This window comes from Tinamus guttatus, unplaced genomic scaffold (genome assembly GCF_059628265.1).
Source record: "Tinamus guttatus ecotype Peru unplaced genomic scaffold, ASM5962826v1 Tinamus_guttatus_pri_ptg000259l, whole genome shotgun sequence".
Lineage (NCBI taxonomy): Eukaryota > Metazoa > Chordata > Aves > Tinamiformes > Tinamidae > Tinamus > Tinamus guttatus.
Window position 1 is genome coordinate 582,226 of NW_028288793.1, and position 16,216 is coordinate 598,441.

The 16,216-nt window shown below is 62.1% G+C and overlaps 1 protein-coding gene across 1 annotated transcript; it reads left to right on the plus strand.

The window, feature by feature from the left end:
• The first annotated feature begins 188 nt into the window (after positions 1-188).
• TMCC2 (transmembrane and coiled-coil domain family 2) lies at positions 189-14,988 on the plus strand. Its single transcript, XM_088526896.1, has 5 exons — positions 189-415; positions 6,413-6,919; positions 13,306-14,240; positions 14,392-14,527; positions 14,643-14,988. Exons 1-5 carry the CDS (start codon positions 248-250, stop codon positions 14,952-14,954), a joined length of 2,058 nt encoding a protein of 685 aa, XP_088383022.1. The 5' UTR covers positions 189-247; the 3' UTR covers positions 14,955-14,988.
• Positions 14,989-16,216: the final 1,228 nt, after the last annotated feature.

Consider the following 16,216-nt stretch of genomic DNA (forward strand, 5'->3'; position numbering starts at 1 on the left):
GCGCCGCCGCAGCCAATGAGCGGCGCCGGGCCCGCCCCCGCGGCGCTGCCATTGGTGGAGGCGGCCGCCGGTCACGCCGCGGCGGCGGCGGCGGCGATGCCGGCGCGCGCTGGGGCGGCGGGGCGCGGAGCCGCCGCCCGGCCCGGGCGCGGGCGCGGGCGCGGCGGGGCGGGCAGGGGGGCGGCGAGGCGCGAGCCGCGGCCCCCGCACCGGCCGCCCCCGCGCCGCCCGCCGCCCTGACGGCGGCATGAAGCGCTGCCGCTCCGACGAGCTGCGGCAGCCCGAGGAGGACCCCGGCGCGGCGGCGGCGGCGGAGGCGGCCGGCCCCGCCGCGATGGAGGCCAAGGGCGGCGAGGCGGCGCTGGCGGAGGCGGGGGCCGGGCCGCCGCCGCGCTCCAAGCCCCCCGACCTCAAGGTGAGCCCCGATGCGGCCCGCGCCGTGTCCCCCGCCCGCGCCGCGCTGCCACAGGTGTGACCTTGCAGGGGGCCCCCGCGACGGGGTGGTCCCAGAATTGCAGCAGCCCCGGGATGGGGATGCTCCCGGGGTGGGGGTGCTCCCGGGATGGGGGTGCTCCCGGGATGGGGATGCTCCCGGAATGGGGATGCTCCCAGTTTAGGTGTGCTCCCGGGATGGAGAGGGTCCCACAATTGCAGCAACCCTAGATAGGGATGGTCCCTGATTGGAGATGGTCCTGGGAATGTGATGGTCTTGAGATAGGGAGGCTGCTGGGATGGGGATGCTTTGGAGAATGCAGTGGTCCTGAGCTGGGGATGCTCCCAGGAGGGGATGCTCCCAGGTCGGGATGCTCCCAGGTTGGGATGCTCCCAGGATGAGGATGCCCCAGGGAATCCGATGCTCCCAGGGCAGGGATGCTCCCTGGAGAGCGATGCCCTCGTGGCAGCTTTGCAGCCGCGCGCCCGGGCCTGAGCGTCACCAAGAGAGACAGGGGACCCTGGTGACAGCGGCAGCCTCCGCAGGGAGCTGCGGGAAGGGTGGTTGTCCAGGAGGCTCCTCAGGGCCTTTCCGGAGGTGGAGGGGCGCAAACGGGGCTAAATACCCCCCGGAGCCACCCCCAGCACCAGGAAACACGGTCAGTCTGCAGGATTTGTGCTGCGGCTGAAAGTGGCAGTAGGGAAATGACCCAAGGCTGCTCCCTCCTTGCCGTCGGGATCTGTCCAGATAATGAGGAAAATGAGTAACACGGCACCGTGGAGCTACGGGAAGCGCTGGCAGGGCTACAGACATCTAGAGCGGGCTTGTCCCAGGTGGAGTTTGTGCAGAAATTCCCTGTTGTTGGACACAGAGCAGCTTGGATCCATGGCTGCTCACCGGCGGGAGCGGGATGCAGCGGGGCTGGTGGGCAGGGATGAGTTCCCTGCTTTCTTCCCCATTTCCAGGTGCTGCAGCGCATCGCTGCTGCGCTCAGAGTTCAGCTTCCACGCTTTGATTTCCAAAAGGGCTGAACAAAATGTCCCTGGTCACCCGCAGGCATCCGGAACGGGACGTGCTCATTGCGGAGCTTCCCAGCAGAGCCCCTCAACCTGTCCTCCCGTCCCCAAAGTCTTGCCAGGATGATCAAGGTCACGCAGGGAGCCGGCCCCATCCCACCAACTCCATCCCAGCTCCTTTTCCACCTGTAGCGAGTCAAAAAAGAGGCGGGAAGAGGAGGTCCAGGATGGTGGTGATGAGCAGGAAGCTTTTGGGTGGCACGTCCAGCCCTGAGCTGGAGCCCAGCCCTGTGTGCAGCCCGGTCCAGCTCGCAGCGCCCTCGGTGGCCAAATCCCCATTGATTTTATTGATGCGAGTCGTGCAGAATCGCTTCTCGATGCATGTCTTTAAGCACATTTGTAGCTCAGCAATTAATTGCCTGCAGGAAGCAAATCCTAAAACTCGCTTTGCCGAGAAGACCGCACGAAAACCGCTCTCGGTGCTGCCCACATCTTTGGTGAGCTCTGGGCTCTAATTCCTGGCCCTGTCACCAACCGAGGGCACCAGTTCAGACTTTTCACCTGCTGGTGCCTCTACTCATGGCATCCTTAGCAAACAGACCATAATCTTAACGTTTTCCTTCCCCGAATCCCTCCTTTTCTCGCGCTGCTCGTCGCTAGCAAACGAGCTGGTCCCTTGCCCTGTGCTCAGCTCCGCTCGGCCTGGCGCGGGGCCACCGACCACGGTCCATCGTTCACCGCCCCGTGGGGATCGGACAAGTCTCGAATGTGAATATTTGTTTGCTACCAGCTTAGGACAGATTTGAGCTGGCAACCTGGAAACAAAAGGCTCCTTTGTGCCGCCTCCGAGCCCCTCACCGGGCAGGTCCTCCTGGCAAAGCCGTGCAGCTTTCCTCTTGCCAGCCCCAATTTCAGCTCCTTTTTCTAAGAGCAACTGCTCCATTAGGGGGAAAAAAAAAGGCCAAAAAAAAAAGTTCTGGCAAGGAGCAAGGCAGATGCATGACACATAATTCTGCTTAAAAATATGTTGGGTGGCAGAGATCTCCTGCGCTCTGCAGCAGAGTGACTGGATCCATACAAAACACTGCAGAAGGAAACATCGAGGCCTTCGGCTGCTGGAGGCTGCCCGGGCGTCCCGGGCTGTTCCCCCAGCAAGGCATTTATTGCTTAGATCACATTCCTGCATTCCCCACGCACCTCTGATCCGACTGATTTCCCATTCCCAACTGGGCGGCTGTGACCAAAGGCCACGAGTTGAAGCCTGACGTAATGTCCATCTCCGGTGTCATGATCTCAGTCTTTGTGGCTAAGGCCTCCCCTGCTTTTGACCCGAAAGCCAAGACCAGCAGTGAGTTTGGAAGCACTATCCTGGATCCATCCCCTCTCCCAGGCCCGGAGGAGGCACTCGGGAAGGCGCAGCTGCCCGGAGCTGCTCCAGCACAGCCTGGCCTGGAGCATCCATCCGGGATGGCCGGAGGGGTCAGGACTCGGCGGTCTTGCAGCACCATTTACCTGGCGTTGGTCAAGTCCTTCCTTAGATACTTTAATTTCTGGGGAAAAAATAAGAAAAAAAGAAGCCAAATTAATTTGGCTCCTCTACAAGGGGCCTGGGGAGCAGAGTCCCATGCGCAGCCTCGCAGGTTGTCTCGGAGAGGACAGGGAGGGCTGACTCCTCCTCACCCATAAAGGTCGCCAGGCCCTGTTCTAAGCCCTGAAGTACATTTATATTTAATCGCTCACACGAACAATTTTTCCAGGCATATTTTGGTCTTGAAAGGACACTGCCAAGGTGAGCGGCGTCCCCTGTGGTTAACAGAACACGGCTGCTGTCGAGCAGCTCGAGCGGGAACCGCGTGGCCACCGGAGCCGCTTCATCCGTCATCTCCCATGGATGCTGCATCCCAACGGCTCGGCGGCTCCGGCACGGGCGCTGCCGGATCCAGCGGCACCCCGGGCCCCCCGGCACGCGGGTAGCGCAGCCGAGATGTCCCCACGCGCGCGGCATTCCGGGTGCGGAGCTCGAGGGCTCCGTGGAGCAGCAGGGCTGTCCTTGCAGCTGCAGGGTTTATTCCCGACCGGCTTTAATAAGGTCCGTGTCGCTATAGGATTTTGGTGGCACGTTCAGCAACATGACTAATGTTCGTCACATGTTCGTTCTCTCATGCTGGCCCCCAGAGGAGAACCGTGCGTGGGGGAGAGCTCCGTTTTCCACTCGCACTATCCCTGTGCTTCGCTTGGCGGCTGTGGCAGCTGGAGGAGGGAAGCGGCTCCACGCACAGCTCAGGGGACCGTGTGCTGCATTCCCGGGATTAACGCCGCCTCCCATAGGATCTGCTTGCTTCGAGACCCACAAGGAAAAAAGCCGGAAAACCTGGCCAAGAGCAGTGGGACTAGAGACTTCCTAGGAAAACCTCCTCTCCGGCTACTCCTGCCCAGCATCCCGGCTGTCTCCGAGCGGGAGGGAAGGGTTTTCTCATCCAGTTCCCACTCAGCTCCCGGGCCAGGCTCTCTTCCCATGACTGTGCCGGGCCTCCAATGGGTCTGTCGCTCTTGGCTGGAGCCTCTGGGCGGGCCTGGGATATAAATAATTAATAATAACAATAATAGAGTGAAACTTAGCAGCGCGCAGCTGTGCTATGAGGTCACGGCAACAAGATCTCCTCCTCGGCCACCTGAAACCCAAGGAAGAGGCTTGGGAGCTTCTGGAAACCCCTGCGAGGAGGTGGAGGGAGGTTGGAGACCGACGTGTCCCGGCAGAGCGGCACGAGGGATCCGCAGGGATAACCGTGCAAGGAGGAAGCCGGTGCTGGCACGTCCAGCCGGAGCGACGCTCGGGAAGCCGCCTGGCCTTGACCCTGCCGGAGCCGGGAATAGCGCCGGGCTGATCCACTTAGGGCAGGATGGAGGATGAGAGCCAGGCGCAGCTCGTTTAAAGCCCATGAAAACAAGTCCCTGCCATCAAGCAGCCCCGTTAATTAAGACACGCAAAATAAAGATATTCCTCGGCATTTTGCAGCTGTCTGCACAGAGAAATTAACCTCTGTTGCTCTTACATCAGTTATTAAGCCATGGCTGTTCCCAAGTAGTCTGTATAGATGCTCTATTATGAGCTAGAGGTGGTTTCATTCCAGAAAAAAAAAAAAAAAAAAAAGGAAAAAGCCTCTTTTTTAAAAATTATTTTTAAAAGAAAAATCTCTATCAGATTGAGCTGTCGGGCCAAATGCCCACCAAAGATGACAGGTTCTCACCTGCAGCTGATGTTGCTGTAAAAGTCATCTTCCCTTTTTTTGCTGGCTTTGCTTTTATTCTGTTTTAGTTACCCTCAAGGATGGGAATTGGCCTTTTCCTTTCACTCGGACCTACCCTAAAGGGCTAAGCAGGAATTGGAGCCTCTCTTGTACCCTTGATGGTGGAGATCTGTGGGTTTATATTATTACCTATCTAACACTGTCTCTGTTTCCATAGAGACCGTATAAATAGAATAAAATTTAAATCACAATTTCCTGGAGTAGCAGTTGAGCACCACAGATTTGTTACGTCTTTCTCAGGAAAAACCAAAGGGATACAATTCTTCATCACGAGTGGGTAACAAGGATTAAAGGTTTTGCCTATAGTGTTTAGCAATATGGGATCTAAGTGCTATTAGTAGCACCCCAATTGCCTGTAAACAGTACAGACGCAATGAGAATTAAGCATTAATGAATCTGTAGTAAATGGCTGGGCTTTTTAGGAGGTGAGTCCTTCCTGCACGGACACAAAGTCCTCCAGCCATCTGGATGCTCTGGGAGGTTGTGTCTTAAAACAGGTCCCTGCTTTTCCAGAAGTCGCAGTTTTGCCAAGTAACACCGTGGCTAAAAGCAGCTCCCAATTCTGAACCCGCTTCACATTTGTTTTCAAGCACGAGCAAATCAGAGCAGTGCCAAGAGGGAAACCAGCATCCCTGGGGATAAATCCCAGGCACACAATATCAGTGGTCCCTCCGGGTTAGGGTTTCAATCCTAGGAGTCAAGATGCTGCAAAACAGAGACGTGCAGAGCAGGAGCACGAGCTTGTGCCATGTTAACCACTGAGTTTCTGGTGGCTGAGGCTGCCTGTGGAGTGAGAGGATCTTTCAGTGTCCCAAGATTATTTCCTTGGGATCAGGGAGCAGTGTTGGACTAGGATACGTGATCCACCGGGAGCTCAACTGAATGCACCAAGCCCATCTCATGGTGGTCACCGAGTGACCGTCGAACGCCAGGAGTTACTAAGCCGAGGCCAATAGCGGGGACGAGGGCAGGCAGAAGGTTGCAGAAGGCAACGAGCCAAACGTGGCTCTCGTGGATGCCAATCTGGGCCTTGCAGTGAGCGCAGGAAGCGGCGCTGGATTCACCTGCCCGTAATCAGGAGCTCAATCTGTTCCAGCATCCATATTGCATGAGCGCGGCCGGCCGCGCCGGCGCGGGAGCGGCGCTGGGAGATCCCTCTGCTCCCGATGACCGATCCATCCCCGGTCTCGATGCTGAGGGCCCTGGAGGGACGTTGTGCCCGGGTGTCCTGCAGGGAGGTCTCTGCTGTGCTGCTCAAGGCCACTCAGTCCCCACTGGTGGCACCGGGCCGGGAGGTGCAGCTTCACCCTGGTAAAGCCAGGTTTTATGCGCTGCTTTTGGAGACCGTGGAAGTGTCAGAGGGAAAAACCTTCTCCTTTCACTCCTGGAGCATATTCCCCAGGGCGGGAAGCTCTCTGCTGCATGTTGGTGGCCCAGTCCCCAAGCCTGGGAGTCCCAGGGTTTTTCCAGCTATGGAAAATATTGCTGCATGCCCCTTGTCCGTAGGGGTACGGTCCCTTCAAGCCAATGCCCGAACGCTTGACCTTGGCGCGGTGGCATCCCCGAGATGTGGCCTTTGCTGCGTCCCCTGCACGTGTCACGGCCCTGCCAAGCGCTGCCCGCGCTAAGGGGGGCTCCTCTCTCCTCTCCCGCAGAAAATCCAGCAGCTTTCCGAGGGCTCCATGTTCGGCCACGGCCTGAAGCACCTTTTCCACAGCCGGCGGCGGTCGCGGGAGCGGGAGCACCAGAACTCGCAGGACTCGCTGCCGCCGCACCACGGCGCCTCCGACCACGACTCCCCGGACGAGAAGGAGCGCTCGCCGGAGATGCACCGCGTGTCCTACGCCGTGTCCCTGCACGACCTGCCCGCGCGCCCCACCGCCTTCAACCGCGTGCTGCAGCAGATCCGCGCGCGGCCCTCCATCAAGCGGGGCAGCAGCCTGCACGGCGGCGCCCGGCGCGCCAAGAGCGGCTCCCTGGAGCCGCAGCGGGGCAGCCCGCACCTGGGCCGCCGCGCGCCGCAGGACAGCAGCCTCACGGCCATCCTGCACCAGCACCAGGGCCGGCCCCGCTCCTCCTCCACCACCGACACCGCCATCCTCCTGGCCGAGAGCGGGGCCGTCTACCTGCTCACCGAGGACACCGAGGGGCTCGCCGAGAAGGTAGGGGCTGGCGCGCGGCGCCTTCCTGCCCACGGCACCGGTTTAGCTCCCCGTGCACAAAAACACATTCCCCGTGGGGCAGCTGCCAGCCCTGCCCGGCAAACGGCCGCTGAACAGGAGCTGCCGGTGGCCAAGGGGGCCCTGGGCCAGCCTGGGTGCTGGCCCCGCGTCGCAGCCAGCAGATGCATTAAGGAACTTTCGAGGCCTGGAAACTATCCCGGCGCCTCGTGCCATTAAGCATTAAACAAGCTCAATTAAGGGATACGATATCCAGATCCCGGCCCTCTGTTTTCGCTACCAGACGCCGCATGTCTCCCAGGTGCAGGAGGGCCTCGCCAGCCCCAGCACTTGGCATTCGCTCCCTTTCCCATTCCTGGGCATGAGTGTTGCTTCCCGTGGCCTCGGACCAGCTCTTCCCCCCACTCCCCTGAGCCGCCACGGAGGGAAATCCAACCTGGGCACTCCTGTTGCCCTCTGCACTAATGGAAAGAAGATCCACGAGATACTTTTTCTTTCCGTTTTCGCTTTGTTTTTCCTCCCTTGTAGCTTCCTAGCAGCCCCATGGGGACAGGGACCCTCCATCTGGGTCCCGGGTGCTGCACGTGGCACTTGCAGCTCTCCAGGTCCCCGGAGAGGCTGTTCAGGCTGCAGGTTTGGGGCCAGAATTGCTCTGGCTCCATGGGGGGGACTGGTGCGGCGCGGGTTGAAAGCCGAATTTCAGGACAAAAGCGCCTCGTTGCACAGCCCGTGGAGCAGCACAAAACGGGCATGAATAATTAACTGCATATGGCACAAAGAGAAACAAGGAGAGAGGCGATACTGTGGGGCGATGGAAAAAAAATAACCAGCTATTTAGAGGAACAAGAGCTACGTGATATTGTCAGGCCGGGTTGTTTTTCCGTAGCCTCCTGCCTGCCGTAACCCAGCACGGGACTGGAGCGGGCAGGGAGCTCCCTGTGCGCTCGGCGCCTGCAGGAAAATCACTCGTGGCTCCTGCCCTGCAGGCTGGAGCAAAATCCCACAGCTCCACGTGATCCCAGAGCCCAGGGAATGCCGCTTCCCGGGAAAACATCCCGCAAAATGCTAGAGAGCCCAAGGACCCCACTCCAGTGACTGTAAAGGCATTGCTCACCCTCCACTTACCCCCTTGCCACTCACAGGGACCCCAAGCAGGGACTCCAGCAGGTCCCCATTAACGCTAAGCCACTCCTGAGGGTTCTTATCAGCTCCACGAGGAGCAGCTTGGGGCAATTTCCCGCAGGATTGGGGCGTCCTGCAGGGTTGCGATGCCCATGGATGGGCCTGGCTGTTCACTGAGTCCCGGGGAGCTTCTTTGGTGGCCGTCCCACTGCGCTGCGTTTAGTTCCCCTTCCCAGCGGCACCTTTTGCGATCATGGGAAAATCAGGATGCTCAAACACAGTGAAAATAATGTGAATGTGGAAACACTCCCCTCGGAAACAAAAAAACAAAAAGGATTTTCCCTCCATTCCTGCAGCTCCCGGAGCTGCGTGTGCCCAGCCTGCTTTGCTGCCCGAAGGAGCAGAAGGTCCTTGCAGGAGACTCGCTTTCCACCCAGAAATTTCACGCTGAACGTTTCACTCCTTGCATAACAGCCTGCATGCAAGCGCTGGGTTAATCCCTAATGGAATTGCTCAGCCGGTGCTTTTCCAGCAACTATTGATTCTTTTCTTTTCTTTTCTTTTTTAATCGAGCTCCTGCAGCGAGCTCGGGGAGCCGCCGCGCTCCTTGTGCACTGCCCCGGTCAGCAGGCACCGGTGCCAGGCTCTGCCATCCCACCCGGATTCCGGGTGTCATCCCGGGAAGACCGCGGCACCGGGAGCCATCCCTGGCCTCCCCTGTAACCCACACAGGCCTTGAGCTCCATATCCCAGCACAGACTCTGTACCGGGGGTCTCCGGTGATCCGGGCGGGAATGGGACCCGTCCGGACATGTGCGGAGCCCGCGGCTGCTCCGGGGCTGCCGGCCGTTAGATGGCACCAGGGCGCCGCGCCACAAGTGACACGAGTGCGGGGAGGGCTCAGCGGGGCCCGGCTCCGGCAGCAGCGAGCAGGTTGGCGGCGGGTACAGCCCAAAAATGTGCGGGTTCATTGGCATGGAGCGCGCCCGGAGGCCCTTCCCGCCGCGCCGCCGCTCCGGGCACCGTCGCATCCCGCAGCCAGGGCCGTGTCCGGCTCCGTGGCCTCATCCCGCTCCCTGCCCGGACACTTTGGCTCACGGCGCGTCCCGGCGGCATCCGGGAGCGTTGGGTTTCAGGGCGGGAGCGGGGGGCGGCCGGCCCGGCTCCGGTTTCCCGCAGCTCATCCAGCACAGCGAGCGCCCGGGAAAGGCTGCGCCGCGGAGCACGGAGCGACCCGGGGCGGCCGCGCGCGCCCCGCTCTGCTTCCCTGTATCCTTCTCCTTGCGGCGGGATCCGCGGACGGGCGGGATCGGCTGAGCGGCGAGCGCTGCAGCTCAGCGCAAGGGGCGGCCGGGGCTTCCATGGCACGTGCTGGATTGTCCGTGTGTCCTGCGGGATTGCCCTTCCTCAGGGAGTGCGTGGGATCTGCCTCGGAATTCCCGGGCTCTGATCCTGCGTCGCTTGCGGGGGATTTGCCAGCGGGGCCCAAACCGGGATTTGCCACCGGGAAGCTCAAGGGTTAAAGCCCCGGAGCAGGGAGCCAAAATAGCCCAGCGGGCAGCGCCGGGAGGGAATAGCGGGAAGGATGATGTCAGGCTGGGATCCTGCGGCCGGCCGGGCAGCACGTGCTGATGGGCCGGGATCAGGGGTGAGAGTAGCCCATGCAGGAGCCCTGAGCTCCGTGGTGCTAATTAGCAGGAATAGCAGGAACGATGCCGCGAGGCCGGGAAGGCCGCTCGGTTCCCTGGCCTCCTTCCCACGCCGGAGCCATCGCCTCCTGCCCAGCTGTTCCCGAGCTGCATTCCCGCTCTCCCGCAGCGTGGGTGCCCGAAGCGCCGTGGGTTTTGGGGGGGAACCACAGACTGCCATGAATCCAAGCCCAAACCGGCCCCGAGGAATGGGGCAGGAGAGCCGGACTTGTGCCAGCTGCTCCCGGCTCCGCTTCCCTGGCGTGGACCAGGAAGGGCACCTCTGCCTGTGGGGAACCCCATTCCCTCCCTCCCATCGTGATGGTGTTGGGAGAAGGTTGGGAAAAAAAAAACAGCTAATAGCTGGGAAGACAAAGGCCGGGATTGCTGCCTGATTAATTCAGCAGCCGACCAGCTCCGGCTCCCGCACTGATTCAGCCCGAGGAGGGGACTCCATGTTCCCGAGCATCCCGGCATATGGCTCTGTTTGCAGCCGGAGCCACCGGAGCCGGAGGGAGCGGAGCAGCGCGCGGGCGGCGCCGGCTTCGCTCCGGCCACGGGATTTGGCTCCCGGAGGCTGCAGGCGCCCCCGGCATTCCCGCTGCCTCCGCTCGGAGCCGCTGGCCCGCTCGCCTGCTCCGTGCCGTCCTTAACCACGGCCGTGGCCGCGGGGCTCCTGCCAGGGATGCGTCCTCCCGGCGCCCATCCCGGGACAAGGGCTCTGCTCCCAACCTCCCTCCCGGGTGTCTCCGTAAGTACCTGCAGCTCCTCGAGGCCGGACGGGATTCCAGGCACGAGGAAGGGACGGGCTGCAGCGCGAGGAGCCGCGTCCCTTGGCCGGACACTTGGAGCAGGGTCTGTAGGTGGCCAGGGCTGGATTCTGCCTCTCTCAGGGCTCGCGTGCGCCGATATGTGCCGCAATTTTGTGACCGCCCAGGGATTTCATTCTACACAGGAGCTGGGATGTATTTCTTTCCAAATTTGCCCCTTACAGGCAGGCCTGGGAAATGTAGCTGCCTCTTTCTAACCGGGGGACTAAATCTCCAAAGCGGAGACGGTGCTAAGGATGAAGGGGAGCCCGCTGCCGCCGGCTCGGGTAACTAATCGCTGGGTAAAACACCCGCTTTCCTTATGGGAGCGCCTGGGAAGAAGGGAGAGCTCCAGCTGGCGGTGGGCAGCGTCACCCAGGGCAGAATTCCCTAGGGATTCACGCCTCGGGGTAGCGGGAGCCCCTCGGTGCCGTGCGGAGGCTCCGCGAGCTCCAAAGCCCCGGTGCTGCGTGGGCTGCAAAACGCCGGGAACAGCCCGGATTTGCAGCGAGCTGCCACGAGGAGCAATCCCGGGCGCCGCGAGAAACCCCCGGAGCCGGGAGCTGCGGCCGGAGCAGATTCCCGAGGTGGCGATGCCGTCGCGCGGGAGCCGGGGCCGCCTCTGAGCCCGGTCGTTCGCTCTAATCCGGCCCTAGTCCCTCCCTCCCGGCCGCTCCCGGGATTCGCGGGGCGGCGCGGAGCTCCGCTCGCCCATGGCAGCGGCGGCTGGTCCCGTGCCGCGGCGCCGGAGCCCGTCGGGACATGGAGGTAGGTCTGGGGCGCGGGATCTCAGGCTAATCCCGCGGGAAGCGTCGCTGCGGGCGGGAAGGGCTGCAGGGGCTCCCGGCGTTGCCTTCCTGCCGGTGCCGGCGGCGTCGCGCCCAGCGGCATCGAGAGCCCCGGAGCCCCAGGGAACCTGCGTGGCAGATGCAGCCCTGAACCTGGGATCTCCAAGGGGAATCATTCCCAGTTTGGGAAAGGGGCAGCTGCTTGCTGGGACAAGGAACAGCGGGATGGAGCCGTGCGTCTCCTGGGAATGGGGACCGGGGCCCAGTGCCTCCCCCTGACTGCAGCGCCTGCTCCAGATGTTGGCCTGAGCAGTGCTTAGCATTCCCTAGGGAAGTGTCACTGCTGCCCGATGCAGCCTTCCTCGGCCAGCAGCATCCTCGCGCAGCTCGGCGGTGCCTATTTTTTTGCAGGTATATGTGGTCCTCTGCGTCGCTCCTTCTTCCCCATGCTAAATTTTCTTTCCCGCTTTCCCTACGTCTGATTTTTCTTCCCCACTTCCCCTGCATCCAAACGGCATCATCAGTAAAGGAACCAGCCGGGTGCTGCTCGCTCAGCGCCCTCGCTGGAGCCCTCGTTGCGTCCCTGGCTCTCCTGGCCTGAACCCTGCGGATAACAGGGATTTCTCCCCCGCATCCCACGGTGTTCCCGCATCCCAACAAGGCGCCCTCCGAGGCCGCCTGCAACCCTGGCCTGGGGGGCGGACGGCAGGTTCATTTTGATGTCCCTTCCAGCAGGGTTCTGCAGGGAGGGAAAGTGCAGCTCCCGCTAATCCTCCTGCTAAATCCGCTGTGCGGCGGGTTCGGCTCGCGGGGATTTAGCCGGCATTGCCGCTTAGTGCTGCAGGGATCTGCCCTGTCGCTTCTGGTTGTTGTTTTCCAAGCGAAAACCTGGGGGGGGGTCCCAGAGGAGTCGGAGGAGGTGCTGGGTTTTGGGTGCTGTGGAGGATTCTTGCTGCTCCGTGTGGCTCAGAGAGCCAAAATGTTGTTCCCTAAATCCCAGGCCGGTTTTCCGTTTCAGCTCATCTCGAGGGGCTTTTCTTTTCCAAAGCTGGGGGGAAAAACAATCGCCTTCCTGCCCTTTCCGGGCCCAAGCACATGCACAGCTTGCAGAGCTTGCAGGGCTTTATTTTTGCTTAGAAAGTGCTGATCTACCCGGGCTGAAGCCAACGTGCCGCTCTGCCCGCGCAGCTGTGCGTGGGCCTGCGTTTTCCTGGCTGTTCCTCCCTGCTCTCCTATCCAGGCCTTGCCCCTTATGGCAGCACAACCCTCCCCCTTCCCGGGTTGTTTAACATCCTGCAAATATCCCTGAGCCATCCCGGGCAGGAAAACTGCGGCCGAGAGCCCGACCCCGTTTGCACCGAGCTCTGAGGCCGGTCGTGTCCCCTCTCCTGCCCCGAACGCGCTCCCCGGCAGCGATCCTCGGCCTTATCCCTATTAAAGGGTCACTCGGGGAAAGTGTGATGGAAACGAGAAATTATCCAGGTCTGCCAGCGGTATTTAACTTCCAAGCGGCTCTTAATTAGGAGCCAGGAGCTGTTTATACAACGGCTGAGATTTGCATAAGAATCTACATGTAAACCCGAGCACCTGGGAGGGTTTGGGATGCTGGAGCGGGAAAGCGGCTGCTCTCAGGTTCTCCCTCCCAATGCTTTAATTTCTCACCCGTGGAGTGGACATCAGTGTGGTGATTTACAGGGTGGTTTACAGGGATTGTGCCTGCGGAGCCGTCCAAGCTGCAGGTGAAAAACCCACATCCCTGCTGAAGAAAAATTATGCTCGGAACTGAAATAGGCCCCGGTTGCTCCATCCTTGCCCTCCTGGCTGCTATGGGGGCAGGTTGGCCCTTGGCTTTGGGTTTTGGCCCCTCGTTGCCCCTGCAGCGGGTCAGGAGCTTGGGGGGCTCCAGGCTGAGCTTTGGCTTTGCCCCCTGCGCTGAGCCTTGTCCTGCCCTGTCTCTGCAGCTGGACAAGGGGGACGTGACGGCCCTGAGCCTCCCTGCCAACGCCGGCCACGGCGACGCTGACGGCAGCATCTGCCTGGACGTCCCCGAGGGCACCCCGGACCCGCAGCGGACCAAGGCCGCCATCGAGCACCTGCACCAGAAGATCCTCAAGATCACGGAGCAGATCAAGATCGAGCAGGAGGCGCGGGACGACAACGTGGCCGAGTACCTGAAGCTGGCCAACAACGCGGACAAGCAGCAGGCCTCCCGCATCAAGCAGGTCTTCGAGAAGAAGAACCAGAAGTCGGCGCAGACCATCGCGCAGCTGCACAAGAAGCTCGAGCACTACCACAAGAAGCTGAAGGAGATCGAGCAGAACGGGCCGTCCCGGCAGCCCAAGGATGTTTTCCGGGACATGCACCAAGGCCTCAAGGACGTGGGTGCCAACGTGCGCTCCAGCATCAGCGGCTTCGGCGGCGGCGTCGTGGAGGGCGTCAAGGGGGGCCTCTCGGGCTTGTCGCAGGCCACCCACACGGCCGTGGTCTCCAAGCCCCGCGAGTTCGCCAGCCTCATCCGCAACAAGTTCGGCAGCGCGGACAACATCGCCCACCTGAAGGACACGCTGGACGACGGGCACCCCGAGGAGGCGGCGCGGGCGCTGAGCGGCAGCGCCACCCTGGTCTCCAGCCCCAAGTACGGCAGCGACGACGAGTGCTCCAGCGCCACGTCGGGCTCGGCCGGCGGCAGCAACTCCGGCGCCGGGCCCGGCGGCTTGGGGAGCCCCAAGTCCAACACGCTGGACAGTCACCACAACAGCTTCGACACCATCCTGGAGGAGCTGCGGGAGATCAAGGAGAGCCAGTCGCACCTGGAGGACTCCATGGAGGACCTCAAGGCGCAGCTGCAGCGGGACTACACCTACATGACGCAGTGTTTGCAGGAGGAGCGCTACAGGTAGGCATGGAGGGTGGCAGTGGGGCCGGGGACACGCTCGCAGGGCTGGGCTGATGCCACCGTGCAACAGGCAGAAGCGGCCACAGCCCCGCGGGAGCTGTGCGCGTTGGGGACACCGCGGTCCCCAACGGCCCCTGGCCTCCCCGCACAGGTACGAGCGCCTGGAGGAGCAGCTGAACGACCTCACGGAGCTGCACCAGAACGAGATGACCAACCTGAAGCAGGAGCTGGCCAGCATGGAGGAGAAGGTGGCCTACCAGTCCTACGAGAGGGCGCGGGACATCCAGGTGGGTGGACGCGCGGGGGACCTGGGGCTGGAGCCTCGTGCGGCCGGGCAGGGGTCCTGCTTGGGGACCCCGGTGGCACCTTGTGTGACGCGGCGGGGTGGCCGGTGCCTTGCAGGAGGCCGTGGAGTCCTGCCTGACGCGGGTCACCAAGCTGGAGCTGCAGCAGCAGCAGCAGCAGGTGGTGCAGCTGGAAGGGGTGGAGAACGCCAACGCGCGGGCCCTGCTGGGCAAGTTCATCAACGTCATCCTGGCCCTCATGGCCGTGCTGCTCGTCTTCGTCTCCACCATCGCCAACTTCATCACGCCGCTCATGAAGACCCGCATGCGCATCCTCAGCACCGCCCTGCTCGTCCTCTTCCTCCTCTTCCTCTGGAAGCACTGGGACTCCATCACCTACTTCCTGGAGCACGTGCTGCTTCCCAGCTGATCCCCGGCCCGGCCGCTGCGCCCGGGACCTTCCCGCTTCCCAGCGAGGGGAGCCGGGATGGGGCCGGCGGCCGGAGCCTCCGTTTGCCTCTTCGTTCCCGCTCTTGGTTGAGTTGCTTTCCCTTCGCCCTCCCTGCAGCCGCCGGCCGTCGCATCCGGCACCCGCCTGGTGGAGACGGAGCCGGGAGCTGCCGGTCCTCGGGAGGCCGGGGAGGGCAGGATGGAAGGGTTTGGGATGCAAGTGCTAAGTTACGTGTCGCTGGGTTTGGCTTCCAACGTCCTGTCATCCCGAGAGGATGGGGCGCTCGGAGCCGCGCGGCGCCGGGGGCAGGAGCGAGGGCACGCGGGCGTCCACGGGCGCTGCGGGATCCCGGGAAGCCCCCCGGACACCAAGCGCGCGCGGGAGCGAGCGGAGGGCTCTGCCGCCAGCGACGCATCCCGCAGCGCTTCCCAACGTTTATTCCTTCCCCTGCTCCGGCTCCGGCTCCGTGTCGTGTGTGAGGTTGGCGTCTCCCTCGCGTCCCCCTGTGTGAGCCGAGGCCGGGAGGGCGCCGGGGCGGGCGGCCGCCCCCGGCCCCGCGCACGAGCACGGCTTGCTGCCTCGACCGTTTCTTAAATTATTTCATACATATATATTTATGTAATATATCTACACACACCTATATATAAATATATATATAAAAATATACGCACAGGCAGATCGTGCTCTGGTGCAGCTGAGCGCGGGTGGTTTGTCCCGGTGGGAATGTGTCCGGCAGCTCCGTCCCTGGGGCTGGGATCCGCTCGCGAGCGCTGGGGGCTGCTGCAATCGTGACCCACCCCCGTGCACGCAAGGGGCACCCAGGGCCGCTGCCCCTGGCACTTTTGGGCCAAAGGCTCCTTGTTTTGGTGCAGTTTGATGGGGGGACCTCGTGGCAGCAGGCGCCAAGCTGCCCTATGGGGATGCAGAGAACGGGACACTCATTGCACCCTGTGGGGATGCAGAGAATAGGACACTCGTTGCACCCTGCTACAAGGGTCCGGCACCTCCATCCCGTATTCCCTTTATCCTTATTTCCTCCACCCTTTATCCTTATTTCCTTCTCCCTTTATCCTTATTGCCCTGCCCGGGGTCTCGTAGAGCGAACAGGGCCCCACGTTGGTGCCGCAGCTGCAGAAGACGCAGCGAGGAGGAGGAAGGGCGAGGGCAGAGGAAGCTCCGCGGCACCCGCAGCCACACGAGGGCTCCCGGAGCCGCCGGCGGGAGCGGAGGCCACGCCGGGA